Source organism: Jatropha curcas, chromosome 1, assembly GCF_041381405.1.
Source record: "Jatropha curcas cultivar XTBG-Jc1 chromosome 1, XTBG_Jcur_1.0, whole genome shotgun sequence".
NCBI classification, from domain to species: domain Eukaryota; kingdom Viridiplantae; phylum Streptophyta; class Magnoliopsida; order Malpighiales; family Euphorbiaceae; genus Jatropha; species Jatropha curcas.
This window is the reverse complement of record NC_143151.1, coordinates 1830394-1854542: the sequence shown is the minus strand read 5'-3', so window position 1 is coordinate 1854542 and position 24149 is coordinate 1830394. Positions and strand designations below refer to the sequence as shown.

General features: G+C 36.3%; 1 protein-coding gene, 1 long non-coding RNA gene and 3 pseudogenes across 2 annotated transcripts; 4 read left to right on the top strand and 1 right to left on the bottom strand.

Annotated features, from left to right (window-relative positions):
• Positions 1-2456: 2456 nt before the first annotated feature.
• Positions 2457-6210, top strand: LOC149498770 (putative disease resistance RPP13-like protein 3; annotated as a pseudogene).
• Positions 6211-10007: 3797 nt separating this feature from the next.
• On the top strand, positions 10008-12059 carry LOC149498769 (uncharacterized; annotated as a pseudogene).
• Positions 12060-12285: 226 nt separating this feature from the next.
• On the top strand, positions 12286-16090 carry LOC119369298 (putative disease resistance protein At1g59620). The gene is made up of 2 exons (XM_037635547.2): positions 12286-13431; positions 13534-16090. The coding sequence occupies exons 1-2, from the start codon at positions 12744-12746 to the stop codon at positions 15891-15893; spliced, it is 3048 nt and encodes a 1015-aa protein (XP_037491475.2). The 5' UTR covers positions 12286-12743; the 3' UTR covers positions 15894-16090.
• A 325-nt stretch (positions 16091-16415) lies between these two features.
• LOC119369296 (putative disease resistance protein RXW24L) lies at positions 16416-19907 on the top strand (annotated as a pseudogene).
• Positions 19908-20403: 496 nt separating this feature from the next.
• LOC149498768 (uncharacterized) lies at positions 20404-23196 on the bottom strand. Its single transcript, XR_016322021.1, has 2 exons — positions 22302-23196; positions 20404-21350 (listed from the first exon to the last, which is right to left on the bottom strand). It is a non-coding gene; the product is annotated as an uncharacterized LOC149498768 (long non-coding RNA).
• Positions 23197-24149: the final 953 nt, after the last annotated feature.

Here is a 24149-nt window from a genome sequence, read left to right as displayed (position 1 = left end):
ATAAATAATTATTTATTGAAAGTTGAAATTTGAAATTTCCCAGGCAAAATGACAAATTATTTGACATAATAAATTAGAACATTTCATTTTTTTTTTTTTTTTGTTACTCTAATTTTAGTTTACAGAAGAGTGTTGTAAAAAGAAAAAAAAAAATACTGAAAAGCCAATAACTTAGAAATTACCAGTGTAGAAGAAAACGAAAGACTTCCAGTCAACAAAGCCAATGTTTGATCACCATGCCCAAATATCTCCTCAGAGACTAAAAGGTCCTAATAATTACTGTCTCTACACATGTCACCTTACTTGACCGCTCCTCCGAAATGAAGAGAAAAAAAAAAAAAAATCTCCAAACTTTACTCCTCTTCCCTTCACTTCTCTCTTCTGCAACATACTTTCCTTCCCCAGAACAACTAACCCATACATGGCAGGACAAACCTTGATGAGAATACAAAATACAAAATACAAGACAAATTGCTGAACCTTCAAACGCTTGATTGGAAGCGCACTTGCATAATACTCTCCCCGTTACTATCTGGAAGATGCCAAAACTAAGACATTTATTCTTAGATGAGAGTTTCTGCAGCACATTTTTCCCTCCACAAGAACACAACTCTCTCATGGACCTTCAAACATTTTGGGGTGTATTCATTGATGAGAATAGTCCAGTAAAAGATGGCCTAGACAGTTTGTTAAACATCAGAAACTTGGCATTGAAATGCAAAATATCAGCCCCATCTCAAAAATTGGCGCTGTCCGCACAACTGAGTAATGTGGCGAATTGGGTTCTCAATCTAAAACACCATCAATATCTAAGGTTGAAGTCATTTGATGAATCAGGTCAGCCATGGGATCTACATTTGCAGTCTTTGTCAGGCAATGTGGAGCTTTCTGATATATATTTGGTCGGAAAGCTAAAGAATCAAGATCTTATATCTAAGTTTCCCCAAGCCTCACTGAACTCACCTTGTCTGCTTCTGGACTGATCGACGATCCAATGCAGACACTGGACAAGCTTCCTAAGCTTAGGATTGTGAGATTGTTTTCCAGATCGTTTTTAGGAAAGAAAATGCTTTGCAAGTATGGAGGATTTCCCAAACTTGAAGTCCTCAAGCTCTGGGAGCTAGAGCTATTAGAGGAATGGAATATGGAGGAACGAGCATTGTCTAATCTGAAAAACTTGGAGATTAGATCCTGCAAAAATTTAAAGATGCTTCCAAATGCACTGCGATGCATTAAAACCCTCAGAGAAGTAAAACTAACAAAAATGCCAGTGTTATCATCAAGCCTGAAAGATAAACAAAATGAAGATTTGAATAAAATCACGCATGTTCGCCATATCTGCATAGAAGATTGATAATCCAGAAAAGAACTTCAACTCTAGAGAGTACTTAAGCTCAAATGCCAAGAAGATTCTTATTAAAGTGTTTGGAATTCAAGTCTTCTAACTGAAACACTTTTTTTTGTCTTTTTATTAACTCCAGCTATGTTCTGTATTTAACCCGAACGGCAACTCACATTTGCAGGGTTAATCACCATGACTTAAGTCATGAATTCAATAATGCAAACTCTTCAGGGTCAGCCTTTTGCCTTCGAGGGCAAGGTATCAAAAAATATTTTGATATAGAATTTTCAGTGTAAAAATTTTTAAAAATATTGAATTTCACTTTCTTTTTCTGTTCTACACCATTTTGTACAAACAAAGGGCAAGGGAGAGCAAATTTATCCATATCGAGATTAAGAGAATCCTAAATAAAAAAAAAATATTCATTTAGTTTTTGGTTCCAAAAGTTGAACCCAGATTAATAAGACGGAAAGTAAATCCATCTATTAATTAATTGAGCTAATTCTTTAAATTAAAAATTTTGAAATATTTTGATAGTGACCCTTTGTTATTTTTTGCAAAAACATTTAAAATACCAATTTTGTAAAAAGCATATAAATAGCAATACCTCATTTTTTATTCCCCTAAGTTCACCTCCAAATCGCTTTAAGAATTACTTTATTCCCAAAAAAAAAGGAAAAGAATTGCTTTATTAATATACAACATAGTGGATTCCAATTGTTAGAAAGACTTTGATGGAGTCTCTACATATATTGTTTTTTAACCTTGTCTATGCACCTTTATTATTATTATTTTTTTAACTATTTGGTGTTCGAAATCAGTACTAATTCAGATTTGGGCCACATAAAACTACAAAAAGAGGCAAAACGCTCTCTCTCGGATGTTTAAAGAGATTCTATATTCAGAGGTCGAACTCGAGACCTCTTGTTTCTTAGTGGTAATCCAATTATAGAGAAAATTGCAAGTGGTTTCTTAGAAATTTGTTATAGAAGAAAAAGAAGACTTCAAAGTGAATAAAGCCAAACTTTCGGCACATGCTCATCTCATATCTCAAATATAAACGGATAGATCAGACGGATGTAGTAATATAATTTCGAACAGCTAAAACACTTATAACAGCATCTGAAATCACCTAAAACAATATATCTCTTATCCCTTCTCTTTTTTGTGCAAGCAATGCCAGTGAAAGAAGAAACGGTTTAATCATGCCTATCACTTATTTAAGATGAAGAAGGCGAAAAAAAAGGCTATGTGAGATGCTAATTATCCAATGACTTAGAAATTAACAGTGTAGAAGAAAACGAAGACTTCAATTCAACGAAGACAAAGTTTCATCACCATGCCCAACTTTGTATAATAAAAGCAATTCATAAAATTTCTCTTTACAGACTAAAAGCTCCTAAATAGTACTGTCCCTAACCCAACACCTTACTTGACCGCTCCTTCGAAATAAAGAAAAAAAACTCCGTACTTTACTCCTCTTCGGCTCGTCCCTTCACTTCTCTCTTCTGCAACATGCTTTCCTTTCCCAGAACAACTAACCGAGGCATGGCAAGTCCAACCGTTTTGTCTGTTTTAGGAAAAATTTTGAATCTTCTTGTTCAAGAGTCTGATTCATTGCTTGGATTTGAAGATCATTTCCAATGGATCGAAGCCCAGTTGCGAGATATGCTGATTTGTCGAATACTGTGTTGTCCCCATATGCATTAAACGAGATTATGTATGACATTGAAGATTTGATTGATGAGTTGATAATCAGATCAGCCCAAAGGAGGAGCAGAGAAGCTATTATTCGCTGTATTATGAGCCTTGTCGATCTTCCAAGACAGTTCTTTTATGTTTTGGCACTCATCGACTTGACAGAATCTTATAGATTCTACAAAAAATTGGAACTGATCAAAGTTAATATTTCCAGAATATTCAGCATGTTTTCCATTCTGGTTTTTGGCATAATACCTTTAGCCCATATGATTTGGAAATAGGCACGACGATCGTTTCGCCTGTAATTTCTAAGTTTGAAGCCTTAGCTACTAAGAGACAGCTCAGGCCTGCAGTTAGAAAGCAAGCCAGGTGATTAAGAGATGAATTCAAGTCCTTGAAGGTCTTTCTAAAAGATCTTGAATCACGAGAAACACTGAGCGAAAGGGGAATGGCATGGACGGAAGAACTTTGCGATGTTTGTCGCTCCACCCAGAATGTTGTTGGGCTCTTCTTGACCAAAAATGAGAAAGGTAATACCAAAAGCTTAGTCTGGTCCCCCCATAAATTCATTTCCCAACATAATCTTGTCCAACAGATGGCTCGAATCCAAGTTAAAGTCTCTGATATTTCAGAACGAAGATATGAAGCCATTCATCAAAGAACATGGCACAGGGACCGATATCCAAGCATAACTCCTCCTACTGCTACTCCTCAGCAACTTGATATTGATATGGTTAGCTTTGAAGAGGATGTTGATGCAGTTATAAAACAACTGCTCAAAGATGATCCTCGCTGCCTCACCATTTCAATTGTGGGTGTTAAAGGCACTGGGAAGACAAACCTTGCAAAGTTGAACTGTGGCAGCCAGGTTATTTTAGATAATTTCCCTCACCGGAACTGGGTTGCTAGATCAAGTGATTACGCTATCATGGAAGAGATTTTGAGCCTTCATAATAAAGAATGTCCAAAACGTGTCAGAAATTAAAGCTACACAAATAGGCTGAGGGAGATGGTTAATGATTTATTATTGGATAAGAAGTGTCTCATCGTTGTTGATGGCTCGACCGCAAGTAAATTTTGGCGAGAAATGGGAACGGCATTCAGAGACATATCTAATGGCACAAGAATAATTTTCCTTGTTGATAGGTTATCAAAAGCTCCGCCAGTCACCGAGACCAACTCTGCTTACAGACTGCATCTGCGAAGCAATGTTGAGAGCTGGGAATTGTTCAGACATGCTTTGAAGATAAAGATCCCTCCAGAGCTAGAGCAAAATCTGAAAAAACATATTTTAAGAAAATGTGGGGGGTTGCCGAAGGTGATTGTGAAATTAGCAGAACTGCTATCACAGAGAGATGCAACTCTAGAGGAATGGTCAAGGGTGCTTGACCAACTAAATAAAGATGAAGAACCTTGGTCAACAGTCTTGGAAGAGATCAACAAATATTTGGCTTTGTATTTGAGGCGATGTCTCTTTTATTTTGGATTATTTCCTGTGGGTTATAAGGTTCCTGCAAGAAGATTGATGGCCTTGTGGGTTGCTGAGGGTTTGGGGCGCCAAAAGAATGATGACAATTCCCCTGAAGATGCTGCAGAGGCGTGTTTGAGAGAGTTGATCAGTTATAATATGGTTCAAGTGACAGAGAGGAAACCCAATGGAAAGGTTAAGACATGTTCCCAACCAGAAGCCCTGCGAGTACACTGGTTTGCAAAAGCCAAGGAAGCTAATTTTCTCCGAGGTCACAATGAAAACGATTGTGCGATACGTCGGGTTGCTGACCATCTTGATCAGAAAGATTCCATCTTTGAGCACATTCATGGTAATAATACCGCTACCCTTAACTCTTGTTATAGAGATACTGTCACTTTTATATCATTTGATACTCGAGAAGGAAGTAGAGCAGGACAAGATATAGGGAACTTTCTTGATCGATGCATCTCTAGCAATTGCTTCCATTTCCTATGGGTGCTGGATCTTGAAAATGTTTACAAGCCAAAATTGCCCAAGGCCGTAGGTCAGCTCTTTCACTTGAGATACCTAGGATTGAGATCAACTTACCTAGAAATGCTTCCCATGTTCATTGACAAATTGCTGAACCTTCAAACGCTTGATTTGAAGCGCACTTGAATCAATACTCTCCCCACAACTATCTGGAAGATGCAAAAACTAAGGCATTTATTCTTAGATGAGAGTTTCTGCAGCACATTTTTCCCTCCACAAGAACCCAACTCTCTAATGGACCTTCAAACATTTTGGGGTGTATTCATTGATGAGAATAGTCCAGTAAAAGATGGCCTAGACAGTTTGTTAAGCATCAGAAAATTGGCTCTGAAATGCAAAATATCAGTCCCATCTCAAAAAGCAGTCATGTCCTTGCAACTGTTTAATATAGCAGATTGGGTTGTGAATCTAAAACACCTTCAATCTCTGAGGTTGAAGTCATTTGATGAATCAGGTCAGCCATGGGATCTTCCTTTGACTTCTTTGTCAGGCAATGTGGAGCTTTCTGATGTATATTTGGTCGGAAAGCTAAAGAATCAAGATCTTATATCTAAGTTTCCCCAAAGCCTCACTGAACTCACCTTGTCTGCTTCTGGACTGATCGACGATCCAATGCAGTCACTGGACAAGCTTCCCAAGCTTAGGATTGTGAGATTGTTTTCCAGATCATTTTCAGGAAAGAAAATGCTTTGCAAAGATGGAGGATTTCCAAAGCTTGAAGTCCTCAAGCTGTGGGAGCTGGAGCTATTGGAGGAATGGAATATGGAGAAAGGAGCAATGCCTAGTCTGAAACACCTGGAGATTAGACGCTGCATAAATTTGAAGATGCTTCCTGATGCGCTGCGATGCATTGACACCCTCCGAGAAGTAAAACTAATAAAAGTGCCAATGTTATCATCAACTCTGAAAGATAAACAAAATGAGAATTTGGATAAAATTGCGCATGTGCGCCGCATCTGTATAGAAGATTGATAATGCAGAACAGAAGTTCAATTATAAAGGGTATCAGCATATGTATTCCTCTGTTTGTTTATAGCAAATATATGCATGATTAATGTCAGTTTTTGTCTAATAATAAGTAAGGCATATCAGAGATGTCTTTGCAGCTTGTAATTCTTCTGTTATTGTTATAATTTCCAGTGTAATATTGAATATTTATCCGTAACTATTCTTCTCTTTATGCTTGGTACTGTCTCAAGCATGTGTGTTTTATTTTTTTAAAATTTATAATAATTTTAATTGTTTAAATGAATAAACCATATAATAAATAATTATTTATTGAAAGTTGAAATTTGAAATTTGCCAGGCAAAATGACAAATTATTTGACATAATAAATTATAACCTTTCTTCCTTCTTTTTTTTTTACTCTAATTTTAGTTTACAGAAGAGGGGTTTAAGGCTATTGGAAGTTTTCAAAATTAAAGCTTATCATAATATGGTTTTTCTTACTTATTGACATGTTATGTGGAGACATAAGAATTGGGATAATTTGTGTAAATTTGCAAATAAATAAATAAATATGTATGTATGCCTAATTAAATTTATAATTTTCAATGAGAGTGCTTTTTGTGCTGTAATTTTTGTAATAGCAAAATAGAAAGGTGGCTAATGACTATAAACTGTAATAGAACAGAAATGAAATATGAGAATCATGGATGAAAATGGATAAGACATAATTTAAGTTTATTGAGTTATTAGATCAGAATCCTCTTGACATAGTTCTTACTTCATGTTTAAATGGAAAAAAGAAAAGAGAAATGGAAATACGAAGGAGATGGGGAGAGAGAGCAAGCATGTGAGTCTTGTCTTGAATCCAGGAGCTATGGTCCATGCATAATTAAATGATGTGTCTGAGAATCTGACAACCTCGATTATAAATCATCCTCGTTTGATCAAATCTCCAGAGAGAAGGGACCCCCAAATTGCTAATTATAATGTAATCCACTAGAGAACTTTAAGAGTGGGTACTCGTGTGATTAAGCGTAACTTATCTATCATCCCACCTATTAACAGCCATCGACCAGAATATGATGAAACCACGCTTTAAACATAGAAATAGAATTATCGGGCAGTTGCCCTTAAATTTGATTGCAATAAATAATATATTTAAAATTGAACTCTTGGATCAATTTTAATAAAAATTTTTCAATTATGAAATTTTAATTGATTATTGCTTAATCTTCTAATTAGAGCTTCTTTTAAAAATCGATCTAAAAATTTAATTTTTTATTAGATTTTGGGAGGAAATTGAGCATTATTTATCACTAGAATTATTCATTCTATATTTCACTTAAATTTTTTTTAAACAAACAAATATTATTATTACCATAATTGACCAAAATACTATTTAATGCATTGTTGGTAATGATACAAAATATAATTGGATTTCAGAACACATTAATGTTAGTGGAAAACACCGAAACGAATCAAGAACTTCAAGTGAATCGGAAGTGTCCATACTCTATAGACATAATTTCCTTTTTTATTTTAAATTAATTTGTCTATACAATCTCCTATTTTTTTTCCATATATTCAAAAAATGAAAGTTAAACTCCGATTTGTATAAATTCTCATGTACAAGTTACAAAAAATATAAAAAGAATTGCACTAGATCGTCATACCCTCGTCCCAGAATTCATATCCTTGTCATTGTCGGAGTGTTTTCATAAACAGAAAATTCTTCCACAAAAAATGAGCCACAACTCCACAGTAAACCTATAAAATTAGATAAAAAGTTCATGTTCTCTTTAGTTCAAGAAAGCCAAAAATATAACACTTAACGCAGAGAGAGAATTTTCATTAACAAATCCAAAAGAGCCAGACTGTAACATGTGACGTGTGATTGTTCTTCCAAGATACAGTGAATTTTCATTAATAAACAAGGGAAAAAAAAAAAAAAAACTGTAATTTTAAAAATCCCAATGGGAATCCCACCACTAGTTTACAAAAAAAGTGCCGTTTTTTTTTTTTTTTTTACAGATCTTTTACCTCAAAAGCTTTTTTCTTTTTCTAAGGTGGAAATCCCTTGAAAAGAATTACAGCTGTAAGACTGACAAAAGAAAATTAATACAAAAATTACAAGCAATCATGTACATTTAATGTTATAAGCTCTATGATATTGAAAAAGTTGAAACAACCACTATACCTCTGCCTTTGGCTTGTACAAGCTCTCCATTTCCCACTTTTACTCTGGTTTTATAAGTGTCATCAAGGAATTTGAACATCCCAGCATCATTACACAGGTGATGTGTACAAGCACTATCAAGAGTCAGAAGAGTCATTTGTTGAAAAACAAGAAACGACAAAAAGCTGCTCCTCTTATGCATCATCAATTTCTGCCAGTTGTGCTTGTGAAGATTTAGAGGGTTTTTTAAATTTGCAGACCTTGGATATGTGCCCCATTTGTTTACAAGTACCACATACAGCATCAGCCCTCCACCAACAGTATTTTTCGAGATGTGTTGTTTTTTTACGGTGTTTGCAGACAGGAAATGGTTTTTGCTTACCATTCCCCTCGTTAAACTTGTTCTTATTTCTTTGGTTAAATTGTTGCTTTCCGTTACCAGAATATTGCTTCTGGACAGAAAAGGCTCCTTCAGTGAACCTTTCTTGTTCCATAGTCCTCCTTTGTTCTTGTGCTTGAAAAGCACTCATTAGCTCACCCAATGAGATTGTACTCAGGTCCTTGGACTCTTCAAGAGAGGAAATTTTGGATTCAAACCTCTCAGGAAGAGTAACAAGAACTTTCTCCACAATTCTTGTGTCTGCAAAATCTTCACTAAGTAGTCTAATGTTATTGACAATTAAGGAGATTCGATTAGTATATTTACTAATTGTTTCATCCTCTTCCATATGCAGAGACTCAAATTCTCTTTTCAAGTTCAACACTTGCATTTGGCGTGTTCTGTCACTGCCTTGATATTCTTCTTTCAATCTATTCCAAGCCTCTTTTGCTGTCTTACAAGCCATGATTCTATAGAACACACTATCTGCCACAGAATTCTGAATAAGTGACTTGGCCTTGGATTTCTTTGCTTTTTCATCACTATTAAACTTGATTTGTGCCAAGGTAGGATTTGCTGGTAGAGGAGGAATCGTACTTGATTTGTGCCAAGGTAGGATTTGCTGGTAGAGGAGGAATCGGTCTATCTTCAGTTACAGTCTCCCAGAGGTCATAGGCTTCCAAAAAGGCTTGCATCTTCACTGACCAAATGTGATAATTCTCACCAATGAAGGTAACAGGTGGGTTTAAAGGTGGCTGGTTGGATGCCATTTGTTTTTTAGGTTAAACGGGTTTTTATTTTTATATTTTTTTTTTTTTGGGTTGGGTCCTATAAGATCAACTGTGGCTCTGATACCACTGATAGTGTTTGAAAGGAAAAGAAAGAAATATATCTACTAAAAAGTGATGTTTAAAGAAGAGTGTGAAGGAGAAAGAAGACAGATAAATATTATTCAGCTCAAACTGTGAATTTATACATAATAAAATAACAAACCTATCTACTTTATTGTTACTGCATATCAGGAGATAAAAACTAACTGAGAAAAATAATGCTAAAAACTAGGAGAATAAAATATCTGTTATTGACTTCTTCTGCTGGAAACTAAAACGCCAATGCTTCAACATGATTAATGTCAGTTTTTGTCTAATAATAAGTAAGGCATATCGGAGATGTCTTTGCAGCTTGTAATTCTTCTGTTGTTGTGGTAATTTCCAGTGTAATATTGAATTTTTATCCATAACTATTCTTCTCTTTATGCTTGGTACTGTCTCAAGCATGTGTGTGTTATTTTTTTAAAATTTATAATAATTTTAATTGTTTAAATGAATAAACCAAATAATAAATAATTATTTATCGAAAGTTGAAATTTGAAATTTGCCGGGCAAAATGACAAATTATTTGACATAATAAATTGCAATTATTCTATCTAACAATTAAACTGTAAGTTTTTATTGCTAATACAGGATTCCAATCGGTAGGGCATTTTATATCTTAATTAGGTCATGGATGGGAAGTCCAATCAACTTTCTAGCAGTTCCAATGTTTGTTCTTGCAATAATTAAGTGTGGGGAGAGGATTTGGGCTCTACGATTTGCAAGCAGTGATCAGTTTAGGAAATGCATGCTGCATTGTGATTGAGGAAGCTGTGATTGAGGGTTACAATGTGTCGTTGGAGCCTGTGATTGAGGAAGCTTCCATTGTGCTTGGCCAGTCTTGTAAAGCTGCAGCAAACAGCATTGTTCCTGATGCTGTCGTCTTGCATGATGCTGCATATTTCTTCAGCATTTTCAAACGATTATTTGCTGACCTTATCCTCAGCTTCCAGGATATTGAGAGTAGCCGGTCCTTCTTCCAACATGAGCACATGACTTGGGAGAAAGCTTTTAAAGTGATTGAGTTTGAGCTTGGATTCATGTATGATTTGCTTTATACCAAGGCAAGTGTGATACATACTTATCTTGGCAGCTTTCTCCGTACCATTAGTTTATCTTTAACCGTTTTTACTCTCTTAGCCTTTTTTCTAATTGATAAGCCCTCTTACTCAAGAATTGACAAGAGCATAACTTGTGTTTTGCTTGTTGCTGCTATTGCTTTACAAGTATACGAGATGCTTATACTATTTTCCTCTGATTTAACATTACTTTGGTTGAGCAAACACAAAAATCTGCTGGTGGATCCCATCTACAAGACTACCTGCTGTCTCCAGTCATGGTTGCAATCTTGTCATATGATGCCGGCTGTTAGCAAGAGATTCAAGTCAGGAATAGCGATCTGGCTTAGCTCATTCACTCCTAAACTCATGAAATCAAGAAGACCCGAACTCGGAAAGACCTTAACTCACTTCAACAACTGGGGTCTAATTCCATGGCAAAATTCAGTCTGATAAGTTTTTGCCTAGAAGAGAAGCCAATCAAGTTCAGTGGAATCTTCAAGTTCTTGTGCATTTATGAGATACTGGAGAGATATCGATACAATGTTTTAGATACTGTCTCCTCAGATAAAAAAAGCGCATCTTTGAGCAACTTTTGGAGAAATCTATCAACATATTAGACATGAGCATATCCCAAAATTTATGTACTCAAAGGGGTGATCAGGCACTCAGAGAAACGGGATGTTTCGACAAGATTGGCTGGAGTGTTAAAACAAAATTTGATCACAGCATTCTTCTATGGCACATTGCCACAGATCTCTGCTTTTACAGTGATCTAAACCAGAATTCAAATATTATTGAAAACCCATTATGTAAAGAAAGCGAATCGATAGCGAATTACATGCTGTATCTTCTAGTCGTATGCCCTTTCATGCTCCCCAATGGAATTGGACAGATTAGATTTCAAGACACCTGTGCAGAAGCCACTCAATTTTTTCATGAAAAGAAATACATGTCAGACAAAATCCAAGCTTGCACTGCATTGCTTCAAGTGAACACTGATATTCTTCCATCCCAAGTGAAAGGAGATAGAAGCAAATCGGTGCTATTCGACGCATGCAGGCTTGCTAAGTCTTTGCAGTCTCTGGACACAGAAGAGCAATGGACAAGTGAGAAGAAAAGGAAGATGATAAATGATGTGTGGATAGAGATGCTTTGTTATGCAGCAAATCTATGTGGATGGAACAACCATGCGAAGAAACTAACTGGAGGAGGGGAGCTTCTTACTCATGTCTGGTTATTGATGGCTCATCTGGTTATTACTGAACAATTTCAGATTTCTAAAGGCAATGCAAGAGTCAAGTTGGTTGTGAGCTAAACAAATGCCTGTATGTAATATTGTTGTGTCATTAACACACAATTTTGGCAGTGGCGAGGGAAAGAACGTAAAGGGAAGGAGGGCATAAGCATGTCATTTATAACCAAGTATGCTTATATAGTTGTAATTAAGAAATGATTAGGGATAACATTTTCTTCCTGGTATAAATTAATTACTAACAGGCAACACAGGATTGGATTTCTATATTCTTATAATATTTCATTCGTATATTATGTATGATACAATTATTAATTCTGATAAATTCTTTTCTTTTTAGTCAGTAATACATACCTTTTATTTCAGACATTGCAATCAATCATATCCATTAATTATATATATATTAGTTATATATATATTTTTTCTTTTTAACAAATATTGGAGCCTATGTGAAATTGTGTATTCCTCTGTTTCTGTAACCACTCGTTATTTTTTTTTCTTTTTAACCAAAATATTAAATCTAATAATCACCTTACAGAGATCAGTTTGTCAAATTTCTTGTTTTGCCTCAGTTGTTCTGAAATTCACTTGCAAGTATCATTATATTTTCAAGGAGGAAATATTGTATTTCACTTGTTTTGTCAGGTTTCATTCAGAAACATTGAAATCTTATGCTCGTGTTCTTGCGACCTTAGTTTTTTCATTAGAAAACCAGAAGCCAATTGCAAGTTTTCAAGGAGAAAAAAAAAAAAAATAGAAGACAAACAAAATCACACATGAGAATACACATTTTTTTTTCTCCTAAACTCACTTCCAAATTCCAATTCCTTCAAGAATTGCTTTAATAAATAAAGAAACAAGAATTGCTTTATTAAAGCAACACGGTGGATTCTAATTGCTTGAAGACTTTGAGAGAGTCTCCATACTTATTCTTTTCTTATTTGAAAGAACTCCAACTTCACTCCTCTTCTTTCCACTTCTCTTTCCTGCAACCTCCTTTTCTTTCTCCATGGCAATACAAGCCGCCTTGTCCCTTTGGGGGAAAATTTCGAATCTTCTTATTCAAGAGTCTGATTCGTTGCTTGGATTTGATGATCAGATTCAATGGATCGAAGCCCAATTGCGAGAATATGCTGATGATTCTGAAAGATTGATGTTCCCCCCGGAGATAGTAATGGAGGTTATGTACGACGTTGAAGATTTGATTGAAGAGTTGGAAATCAGATCATACCAAAGAAGGAACAGAGAAGCTTTCATTCGCAATATTATGGGCTTTGTTCATCTTCCAAAACATTTCTTTTATGTTTTAGCTCTCATCGACTTGACAGATTCTTATAGATTCTACAAGAAATTGGGAGCAATCGAACATAACTTTTCTGCCATATTCAGCATGTTTTTCCATTCTGGTTTTTGGCATAATACCTTTAGCCCATATGATTTGGAAATAGGCATGACAATTGTTTCGCCTGTAATTTCTAAGTTTGAAGCCTTAGCTACTAAGAGACAGCTCAGGCCTGCAGTTAGAAAGCAAGCCAGGCGGTTAAGAGATGAATTCAAGTCCTTGAAGGTCTTTCTAAAAGATCTTGAATCTCGAGAAACACTGAGTGAAAGGGGAATGTCATGGACGGAAGAACTTTGCGATGTTTGTCGCTCCACTGAGAATGTCGTTGGGCTCTTCTTGACTAAAAATGAGAAAGGTAATCCCAAAAGCTTAGTTTGGTCTCCCCATAAATTCATTTCCCAACATAATCTTGTCCAACAGATGGCTCGAATCCAAGTTAAAGTCTCTGATATTTCAGAACGAAGATATGAAGCCATTCATCAAAGAACATGGCACAGGGACCGATATCCAAGCATAACTCCTCCTACTGCTACTCCTAAGCAACTTGATATTGATATGGTTAGCTTTGAAGAGGATGTTGATGCAGTTATAAAACAACTGCTCAAAGATGATCCTCGCTGCCTCACCATATCAATTGTGGGTGTTAAAGGCATTGGCAAGACAAACCTTGCAAAGTTGATCTGTGGCAGCCAGGTTATTTTAGATAATTTCCCTCACCGGAACTGGGTTGCTAGATCAATTGATTTTGATATCATGGAAGAGATTTTGAGCCTTCATAATAAAGAATGTCCAAAATCATATTTTAGTTCTTATCTTGTCATAGACGAAAGCTACAAAAATAGGCTGAGGGAGATGGTTAATAATTTGTTATTGGATAAGAAGTGTCTCATCGTTGTTGATGGCTCGAACGCAAGTGAATTTTGGCGAGAAATGGGAACAGCATTCAGAGACATATCTAATGGCACAAGAATAATTTTCCTTGTTGATAGGTTGTCAAAAGCTCCACCAGTCACCGAGACCAACTCTGCTTACAGACTGCATCTGCGAAGCAATGTTGAGAGCTGGGAATTGTTCAGACATGCTTTGAAGATAAAGATCCCTCCAGAGCTAGAGCAAAATCTGAAAAAACATATTTTAAGAAAATGTGGGGGGTTGCCGAAGGTGATTGTGAAATTAGCAGAACTGCTATCACAGAGAGATTTAACTCTAGAGGAATGGTCAAGGGTGCTTGACCAACTAAATAAAGATGAAGAACCTTGGTCAGGCGCCTTGGAAGAGATCAACAAATATTTGCCATTGTATTTGAGGCGATGTCTCTTTTATTTTGGATTATTTCCTGTGGGTTATAAGGTTCCTGCAAGAAGATTGATTGCTTTGTGGGTTGCTGAGGGTCTGGGGCGTCAACAGAATGATGACAACTCCCCTGAAGATGTTGCAGAGGCGTGTTTGAGAGAGTTGATCAGTTATAATACGGTTCAAGTGACAGAGAGGAAACCCAATGGGAAGGTGAAGACGTGTTGCCTACCAGAGGCCCTGCGAGTACACTGGTTTGCAAAAGCTAAGGAAGCTAATTTTCTCCAAGCTCATATTGAAAACACCAGTTCCATGCGCCGCATTGCTGACCATCTTGATCAGAAAGATCCCATCTTTGAGCACATTCATGGTAATAACACCACTTCCTTTAACTCTTGTTATAGAGATACTGTCACTTTTATATCATTTGATACTCGAGAAGGAAGTAGAGCAGGACAAGATATAGGGAACTTTCTTGATCGATGCATCTCTAGCAATTGCTTCCATTTCCTATGGGTGCTGGATCTTGAAAATGTTTACAGGCCAAAATTGCCCAAGGCAGTAGGTCAGCTCTTTCACTTGAGATACCTAGGATTGAGATCAACTTACCTAGAAATGCTTCCCATGTTCATTGACAAATTGCTGAACCTTCAAACGCTTGATTTGAAGCGCACTTGCATCAATACTCTCCCCACAACTATCTGGAAGATGCAGAAACTAACGCATTTATTCTTAGATGAGAGTTTCTGCTGCACATTTTTCCCTCCACAAGAACCCAACTCTCTAATGGACCTTCAAACATTTTGGGGTGTATTCATTGATGAGAATAGTCCAGTAAAAAATGGCCTAGACAGTTTGTTAAGCATCAGAAAATTGGCACTGAAATGCAAAATATCAGTCCCATCTCAAAAAGCAGTCATGTCCTTGCAACTGTTTAATATAGCAGATTGGGTTCTGAATCTAAAACACCTTCAATCTCTGAGGTTGAAGTCATTTGATGAATCAGGTCAGCCATGGGATCTACATTTGCAGTCTTTGTCAGGCAATGTGGAGCTTTCTGATTTATATTTGGTTGGAAAGCTAAAGAATCAAGATCTTATATCTAAGTTTCCGCAAAGCCTCACTGAACTCACCTTGTCTGCTTCTGGACTAATCGAGGACCCTATGCAGACATTAGAGAAGCTTCCCAACCTCAGAATTGTGAGATTGTTTTCGAAATCATTTTCAGGAAAGAAAATGCTTTGCAAAGATGGAGGATTTCCAAAGCTTGAAGTCCTCAAGCTATGGGAGCTGGAGCTATTACAGGAATGGAATATGGAAAAAGGAGCAATGCCTAGTCTGAAACTCCTGGAGATTAGACACTGCATAAATTTGAAGATGCTTCCTGATGCACTGCGCTGCATTGACACCCTCCGAGAAGTTAAACTAATAAAACTGCCAATGTTATCATCAACCCTGAAAGATAAACAAAATGAGAATTTGGATAAAATTGCGCATGTGCGCCTCATCAGTATAGAAGATTGATAATGCAGAACAGAAGTTCAATTATAAAGGGTATCAGCATATGTATTCCTCTGTTTGTTTATAGCAAATATCTGCATTGTCTAATAATAAGCCATATCAGAGATGTCTTTGCAGCTTGTAATTCTTCTTTTATTGTTGTAATTTCTAGTGTAATATTGAATATTTATCCATAATTATTCTTCTCTTTATGCTTGGTACTGTCTCAAGCATGTTTGTGTTATTTTTTTAAAATTTATAATAATTTTAATTGTTTAAATGAATAAACCATATAATAAATAATTATTTATTGAAAGTTGAAATTTGCCAGGCAAAATGAGAAATTATTTGACATAATAAATTATAACCTTTGTTTTTTTTTGGTTACTCTAATTTTAGTTTACAGAAGAGTGTTGTAAAAAGCAAAAAAAGAATACTGAAAAAGCCAATAACTTAGAAATTGCCAGTGTAGAAGAAAACGAAAGACTTCTAGTCAACAAAGCCAAAGTTTGATCACCATGCCCCAATATCTCCTCAGAGACTAAAAGCTCCTAATAAGTACTGTCTCTACACATATCACCTTACTTGACCCCTCCTTCGAAATACAGGGAAAAAGAAAAAAAAAAAGCTCCAAACTTTACTCCTCTTCCCTTCACTTCTCTCTTCTGCAACATGCTTTCCTTCCCCAGAACAACTAACCCATACGTGGCAAGACAAACCGTGTTGTCTGTTTTAGGAAAAATTTTGAATCTTCTTATTCAAGAATCTGATTCATTGCTTGAATTTGATGATCAATTCCAATGGATCGAAGCCCAGTTGCGAAAATATGCTGATTTGTCGGAGAATGTGTTGTCCCCATATGTATTAATCGAGATTATGTATGACATTGAAGATTTGATTGATGAGTTGATAATCAGATCAGCCCAAAGGAGGAGTAGAGAAGCTATCATTCGCTGTATTTTGAGCCTTGTTGATCTGCCAAGACAATTCTTTTATGTTTTGGCACTCATCGACTTGACAGATTCTACAAGAAATTGGAACTGATCAAAGTTAATATTTCCAGAATATTCAGCAAGTTTTTCCAATCTGGTTATTGGCATAATACCTTTAGCCCATATGATTTGGAAATAGGAACTACAATTGTTTCGCCTGTAATTTCTAAGTTTGAAGCCTTAGTTGCTAAGAGACAGCTTAAGCCTCCAGTTAGAACGCAAGCCAGGTTGTTAAGAGATGAATTCAAGTCTTTGAAGGTCTTTCTAAAAGATCTTGAATCACAAGAAACAATTAGTGAAAAGAGAATGGCATGGATCGAACAACTTTGCGATGTTTGTCGCTCTGCTAAGAATGTTGTTGGGCTCTTCTTGACTAAAAAAGAGAGAGGTAATCCCAAAAGCTTAGTTTGGTCTCCCCATAATTTCATTTCCCAACATAAGCTTTCCGGACAAATGGGTGGAATCCAGAATAAAGTCTCTGATATTTCTAAAAGAAGGTATGAAGCCATCCATCGAAGGTCAGGGCATCACTGGGATGGTGATATAAGATTACCTTCTTCTTTTGCAGAGAAACTTGATACTGATATAGTTAGCTTTGAAGAGGATGTTGATGCAGTTATAAAACAACTGCTGAAAGATAATCCCCGCTGCCTTACCATTTCAATTGTGGGTGTTAAAGGCATTGGCAAGACAAGGCTTGTGAAGTTCATATATGAAAGCCAGATTATTTTAGATAATTTCCCTCACCGGATTTGGGTAGATGGATCAACTGAGGTTGGTGTCATGGAAATTATATTTTGGGAACTTGGTTATAGAAACACTTCAAAATTATATTATGATTTTAGGAATGACACAAAAGAAAGCTACAAAAACAGGGCGAGGCAGATGGTTAATAACTTATTAATGGATAAGAAGTGTCTCATTGTTGTTGATGACTCAAATGCAATGGAGTTGTGGCGAGTAATGGGAACAGCATTCAGAGACATGTCAAATGGGACTAGAATAATTTTTGTTGTCCGAAGCTTATCAGAAGCTCCACCAATCACTGAGACTAACTCTGCTTACAGACTGCATCTGCGAAGCAATGATGAGAGCTGGGCATTGTTCACACATGCTTTGAAGATAAAGATCCCTCCAGAGCTAGAGCAAAATCTGAAAAAACATATTTTAAGAAAATGTGGGGGGTTGCCTAAGGTGATTGTGAAATTAGCAGAATTACTGTCACATAGAATAGCAACTCTAGAGGAATGGTCAACGGCACTTGACCAACTAAATCAAGATGAAGAACCTTGGTCAACAGTCTTGGAAGAGATCAACAAATATTTGCCATTGTATTTGAGGCGATGTCTCTTTTATTTTGGATTATTTCCTGTGGGTTATAAGGTTCCTGCAAGAAGATTGATGGCATTGTGGGTTGCTGAGGGTTTGGGGCGCCAAAAGAATGATGACAATTCCCCTGAAGATGCTGCAGAGGCGTGTTTGAGAGAGTTGATCAGTTATAATATGGTTCAAGTGACAGAGAGGAAACCCAATGGGAAGGTTAAGACGTGTTCCCTACCAGAAGCCCTGCGAGTACACTGGTTTGCAAAAGCCAAGGAAGCTAATTTTCTCCGAGGTCACAATGAAAACACTTGTGCGATGCGTCGGGTTGCTGACCATCTTGATCAGAAAGATCCCATCTTTGAGCACATTCATGGTAATAACACCACTTCCGTTGACTCTTGCTATAGAGATACTGTCACTTTTATATCATTTGATACTCGAGAAGGAAGTAGAGCAGGACAAGATATAGGGAACTTTCTTGATCGATGCATCTCTAGCAATTGCTTCCGTTTCTTATGGGTGCTGGATCTTGAAAATGTTTACAAGCCAAAATTGCCCAAGACAGTCGGTCAGCTGACTCACTTGAGATACCTAGGCTTGAGATCAACTTATCTAGAGATGCTTCCCATGTTCATTGATAAATTGCTAAACCTTCAAACGCTTGATTTGAAGCGCTCTTGCATCAATACTTTCCCCACTACTATCTTGAAGATGCCAAGACTAAGACATTTATTCTTAGATGAGAGTTTCTGCAGCACATTTTTCCCTCCACAAGAACACAACTCTCTAATGGACCTTCAAACATTTTGGGGTGTATTCATTGATGAGAATAGTCCAGTAAAAAATGGCCTAGACAGTTTGTTAAGCATCAGAAAATTGGCACTGAAATGCAAAATATCAGACCCATCTCAAAAAGCAGCCATGTCCTTGCAGCTGTTTAATATAGCAGATTGGGTTCTGAATCTAAAACACCTTCAATCTCTGAGGTTGAAGTCATTTGATGAATCAGGTCAGCCATGGGATCTACATTTGCAGTCTTTGTCAGGCAATGTGGAGCTTTCTGATATATATTTGGTCGGAAAGCTAAAGAATCAAGATCTTATATCTAAGTTTCCCCAAAGCCTCACTGAACTCACCTTGTCTGCTTCTGGACTGATCGCTGATCCAATGCAGTCACTTGACAAGCTTCCCAACCTTAGGATTGTGAGATTGTTTTCCAGATCATTTTCAGGAAAGAAAATGCTTTGCAAAGATGGAGGATTTCCAAAGCTTGAAGTCCTCAAGCTGTGGGAGCTGGAGCTATTGGAGGAATGGAATATGGAGAAAGGAGCAATGCCTGGTCTGAAACACCTGGAGATTAGACACTGCATAAATTTGAAGACGCTTCCTGATGCACTGCGATGCATTGACACCCTCCGAGAAGTAAAACTAATAAAACTGCCAATGTTATCATCAACCCTGAAAGATAAACAAAATGAGAATTTGGATAAAATTGCGCATGTTCGCCGTATCTGCATAGAAGATTGATAATGCAGAACAGAAGTTAAAGCTTATCATAATATGGTTTTTCTTACTTATTGACATGTTATGTGGAGACATAATTGAATTGGGATAATTTGTGTAAATTTGCAAATAAATAAATAAATATGTATGTATGCCTAATTAAATTTATAATTTTCAATGAGGGTGCTTTTTGTACCGTAAGACTTTACTACTTTAATAGTCATTCGTTGGATTAACTTTTGTGCAGTTGCCAAAATATACATGAAGACTTAACTAGTCAAAATGATATTTGGAGAGTCATTTTCATTTTCATTTTTTAATGGCTTTTTGAAAAACTTCAAAAATGGTATTTTGTAAGGATAAAAATTTCTTATTCTCCGTATATGGACTTACCTATAGATCAAATACGAATTTCTTTAAAAATTATTTTCACTTTTATTTTTTTTCTTTTTTTCCTAAGTAATAGCTAGCAACGCTCTCATTTTAAAATATATATATAGTTTTCGTTCATTTGATCTATAGAAATAGAATGAATTCATAAATCAGGTTTAGACAAATTATTGTATTTTTTTAAAGTGTATGTAACTGTCACGACCCGAATCCATGGCCTGGACCGGCACTAGGGCCCAGATAAGCTTAAGGCCCCTGAGACCCTTAGTAAGCGTGAAACACTAAAAATTTACTATTTCAATATAATTTTAAACATTCAGCCCATATTTATAGAAAATTAAACCTCAAGATTTTATTAAATCTCGGCCCAAATTTATCAGCCACAACATTCCACAGTTCGAGCCCAATTAACAATACATCACATTTTTAATATGGGCTCACATAATTATATCATCTATGTTAATACACGACTAATTGTAAGCAAATTCTACAACTACAGAGTCACTAACTATTTGGTATACATAGCTTTTTATACATATAATTACATAGTAAAATAATTATGGAACTGGAAAAATTTTCTTCTAGCCCTGCGGCGAAGGAACATAACTTAACCGAATTAAAGAGAAACTTACTTCCTTAAAAATTAAACAAGATATGTGAGACTTCTAAGAAGTAATACTTATTGCACAACACACGCATTCACACAAATATATAAATATATCAATCTAGTCATCCGACTAGTTATATGCTCATGCAGCCAGTCACACAAATGGCATATCACCAGTACTCACAATTATTAACATCTTCACATAATCACATCATGTGAAAATTAGTCAGTGGCGTCACCGAAACCCTCGACGAGCCGTACTCTTACCTGGCTCATCCTCTCAGACATGTGCACCCGGGGAGCCAATCCCCCACACCTGGCCGACCAGTCTAATCCTCACACGATCAGTCCTCTCATTGTTTTTACATTCTCTCTTTTCTTTTCCATACCAACAGGAGGCAACCCGGTGGTCTCCATCCAATCTAGATCATCAGGCGCTCACAACAGGAGGCCACCCTGCGGGCTGCGATCAAATCTAGACTATCAGGTGCGCAACAACGATAGGTCATCCTGTGGTTTCTATATAATCCATGGTATTAGGTGCACACAAGGGCGCCGATCTCCCATTTTCTTGGCCGACGGTCCAATTTCATAATTCATCATAATTAGGATCCATGCTTTATCGACCGTCCTCACAAACCCATGGTAACCCACTTCATCCCAATTCTACACAAACAAAGCACAGCAATATCACAACACAATTAATCAAGTATTGCAATTAAATGCAAGCATATTAATCAATTAAACATCGTAATGCAATGCACAATTAGACATCAAAAATCAAATGCAAATAAATAAGTAAATAGTGTTAACAATAAACAACAATAATAAAATAAATAATAATAATAAACAATAATAATGAGAATAAATAAATAATGGAATACTTAAACGAATAATAATGATAATAAATAAATAATTAGAGCACTTTATTTATTATGTATCAAATTATAGAATTTATCTAAATAAGCTTATTTATTATGTTCTATTGAAATTTTGGCAGAACCTCCCCTAAAAAATTGGACTATCCACCTATTTAGATAACACACTATTATTATATATTTATCGATCAATACACACAGCCCATCCATCGGGCAATCAATCAGCTTTATTCCCATCCTCCTTAAACATCAGTATTAACACCCAATAATACTCATATAAGATTATTTGTTAAATCATAAGCTGACCAAATTAATAACTTTATGGTAATTAAATTGTTAAGTTGTTACAACTCATTTTTAACAATAACTATTTATAACTACTATTTATTTAGATTCGATCATCTAATTATCTAACTAATTAATTCCGATTCGTCCTTCATGTTTCGATTTATGACAATTATTCCAAAATGACTTATGTTCTAGATTTTCAACATTAAATGTATTTAGTTAGGTTGAATAGTGATTTTTAATTACGTACTCAACCTAATATAATCACAATTTCTAACAAGTGAATCCTAAGTTCGAATTCTCTTAAAAATCCCCCAATTAAATTCACAAGCTTCCAACCTAATATTTCAAAGCCCTTCGATTAAATATCTATTCAAAATTAACTAAATTAAACCATAAATTTAAATTTGAAATTTATAACACAAATCGGAAAATAGAACTTAGGGCATACCGATCGAAATTCAAGTGACGATTCTAGGATCCACGCGAGGAGAGTAAGATTCTGTCTCTTGATGCCTCGCCTGAGTGTCGCCGGACCGCTGCCGTACACGGAGGCCGGAAAAAGCAAAACTGCCCAGAAATTTGCAACGATCATACCATTAGTCTCAAAATTCACCAAGGATTCCATTTTTAGTGTTAGTTTAGTGAGATCAGTCCTCTAATTGGCCGAATTGGGCCCGACAGCCGCTGCACCTCCTCCGCGCACGATTGCTTCTCAAATCTTTGGTAAAGTCGCAAATTTATGGAAGGAAAATGCTCTAGAGGTGATTAGGAGTCGATTGGCACCCTTCCCGTCGCCTGAGATCGACTAAACGGCGAGATTTCGCCTGAGAATGGAAGAGCAAGGTGCGGTTTGCAGAAGCAGTCCGATCGCGCCGCTGGAGCTCCGTTCACGTGAGAGGGGGCTGGAAACGCAGTCAGCGGCACACGGTGCGTCGTCCGCCACCTCGTGCTAGTCTTGCGGTGGCCGGAAACGCGGTGCCAGGGGGAAGGAGGGGGCTGGAAACGCAGTCAGCGGCACACGGTGCGTCGTCCGCCACCTCGTGCTCGTCTTGCGGTGGCCGGAAACGCGGTGCCAGGGGGAAGGAGGAGGCTGCGTTGGAGGAAGAAGAAGAAGAAGGAGAAGAAAGAAAAAGAAAGAAAAGATGGTTCTAGAGAACTCTGGGCCATTCCGGTTCGATTCGAATCGATTTGGTCCAAATCAACGGTTTGGTCCAAATCAACAGTTTGGCCCGACCTTGCTTGGTTTACGGGGTTCTCACCTGGTTTACAGAATCGGTTTGATTTATTTTTACTTATATTTAGTTTTTTATTATTTTAATTAGGTTCTATAACATTTCTTCAATTTACTTAATATTAATCTTGATAATCATAATATTAGATTTTTAAGATAATTAATTCATGTAGTAACCACACTCACATTTACATATTTAAAATACATTAATAGTTAGGGCTCCATATCTAGTTAAACAAAATTTCTAAAGGTTCTCAACCCGGTAAATATTTAATAATATATTTTGGACTTGAGCCCAACTTCGTAAATTTGGGCTCGAATTAGAATTAAACAACATTTACAGTTCAGACAGTCGAAAATTCAGATTTTTAATTTAGTAATAATTCAAAAGTTTCGAAAATAAAAATTAAAGGTGTTTCAGTAACATACCTTTTTTTTCTCTCTCCTAAATTCACATCCTCATTTCCAATCCCTTCTTGCATTATTAACATCTTAATATATATATATATATGCTTTAAGAGAGCACTATACAGGATTCCAATTACTAGAAAGACTTTAATGAGTCTCCGCATATATTCTTTTCTAGTATGTGGATATGTGCCTTCCTTTGCTTTTGGAGTCTTTATTCTTTTGTAAATGAAGACAAAACTCCAATGACGTCTTCCATCATTACCTACATATTGCTTTTGGTTGATTGAGTTGATTCATTTAGCTGATAACCAATTAATTTCTATCCAACAATTAAATTGTAAGTTTTTATTGATAATACAGGTTCCCAATCAGCTATAAATGAGCTGAGCTCAAGTTTGAGCTCGAAATGTATTGACCAAAATGGTTGGGATAGTCCTTTTCTTTGAAAAAGATTCATCGAAGAACTCGAACTCAAGATTTTTCACTCTCTATATTTTCTATAAGAGGTAGAAGACCTATCAAACTACACCTGATTGATAACATGTGCTTTCCTTTGCTTTGCTTATGATTGGTTGACTTCATTCGTTTAGTTGATAACTAATTCATTCCTATCTAATAGCCAAATTGTAAGCTTTTTAATCAGTAATTGATGGA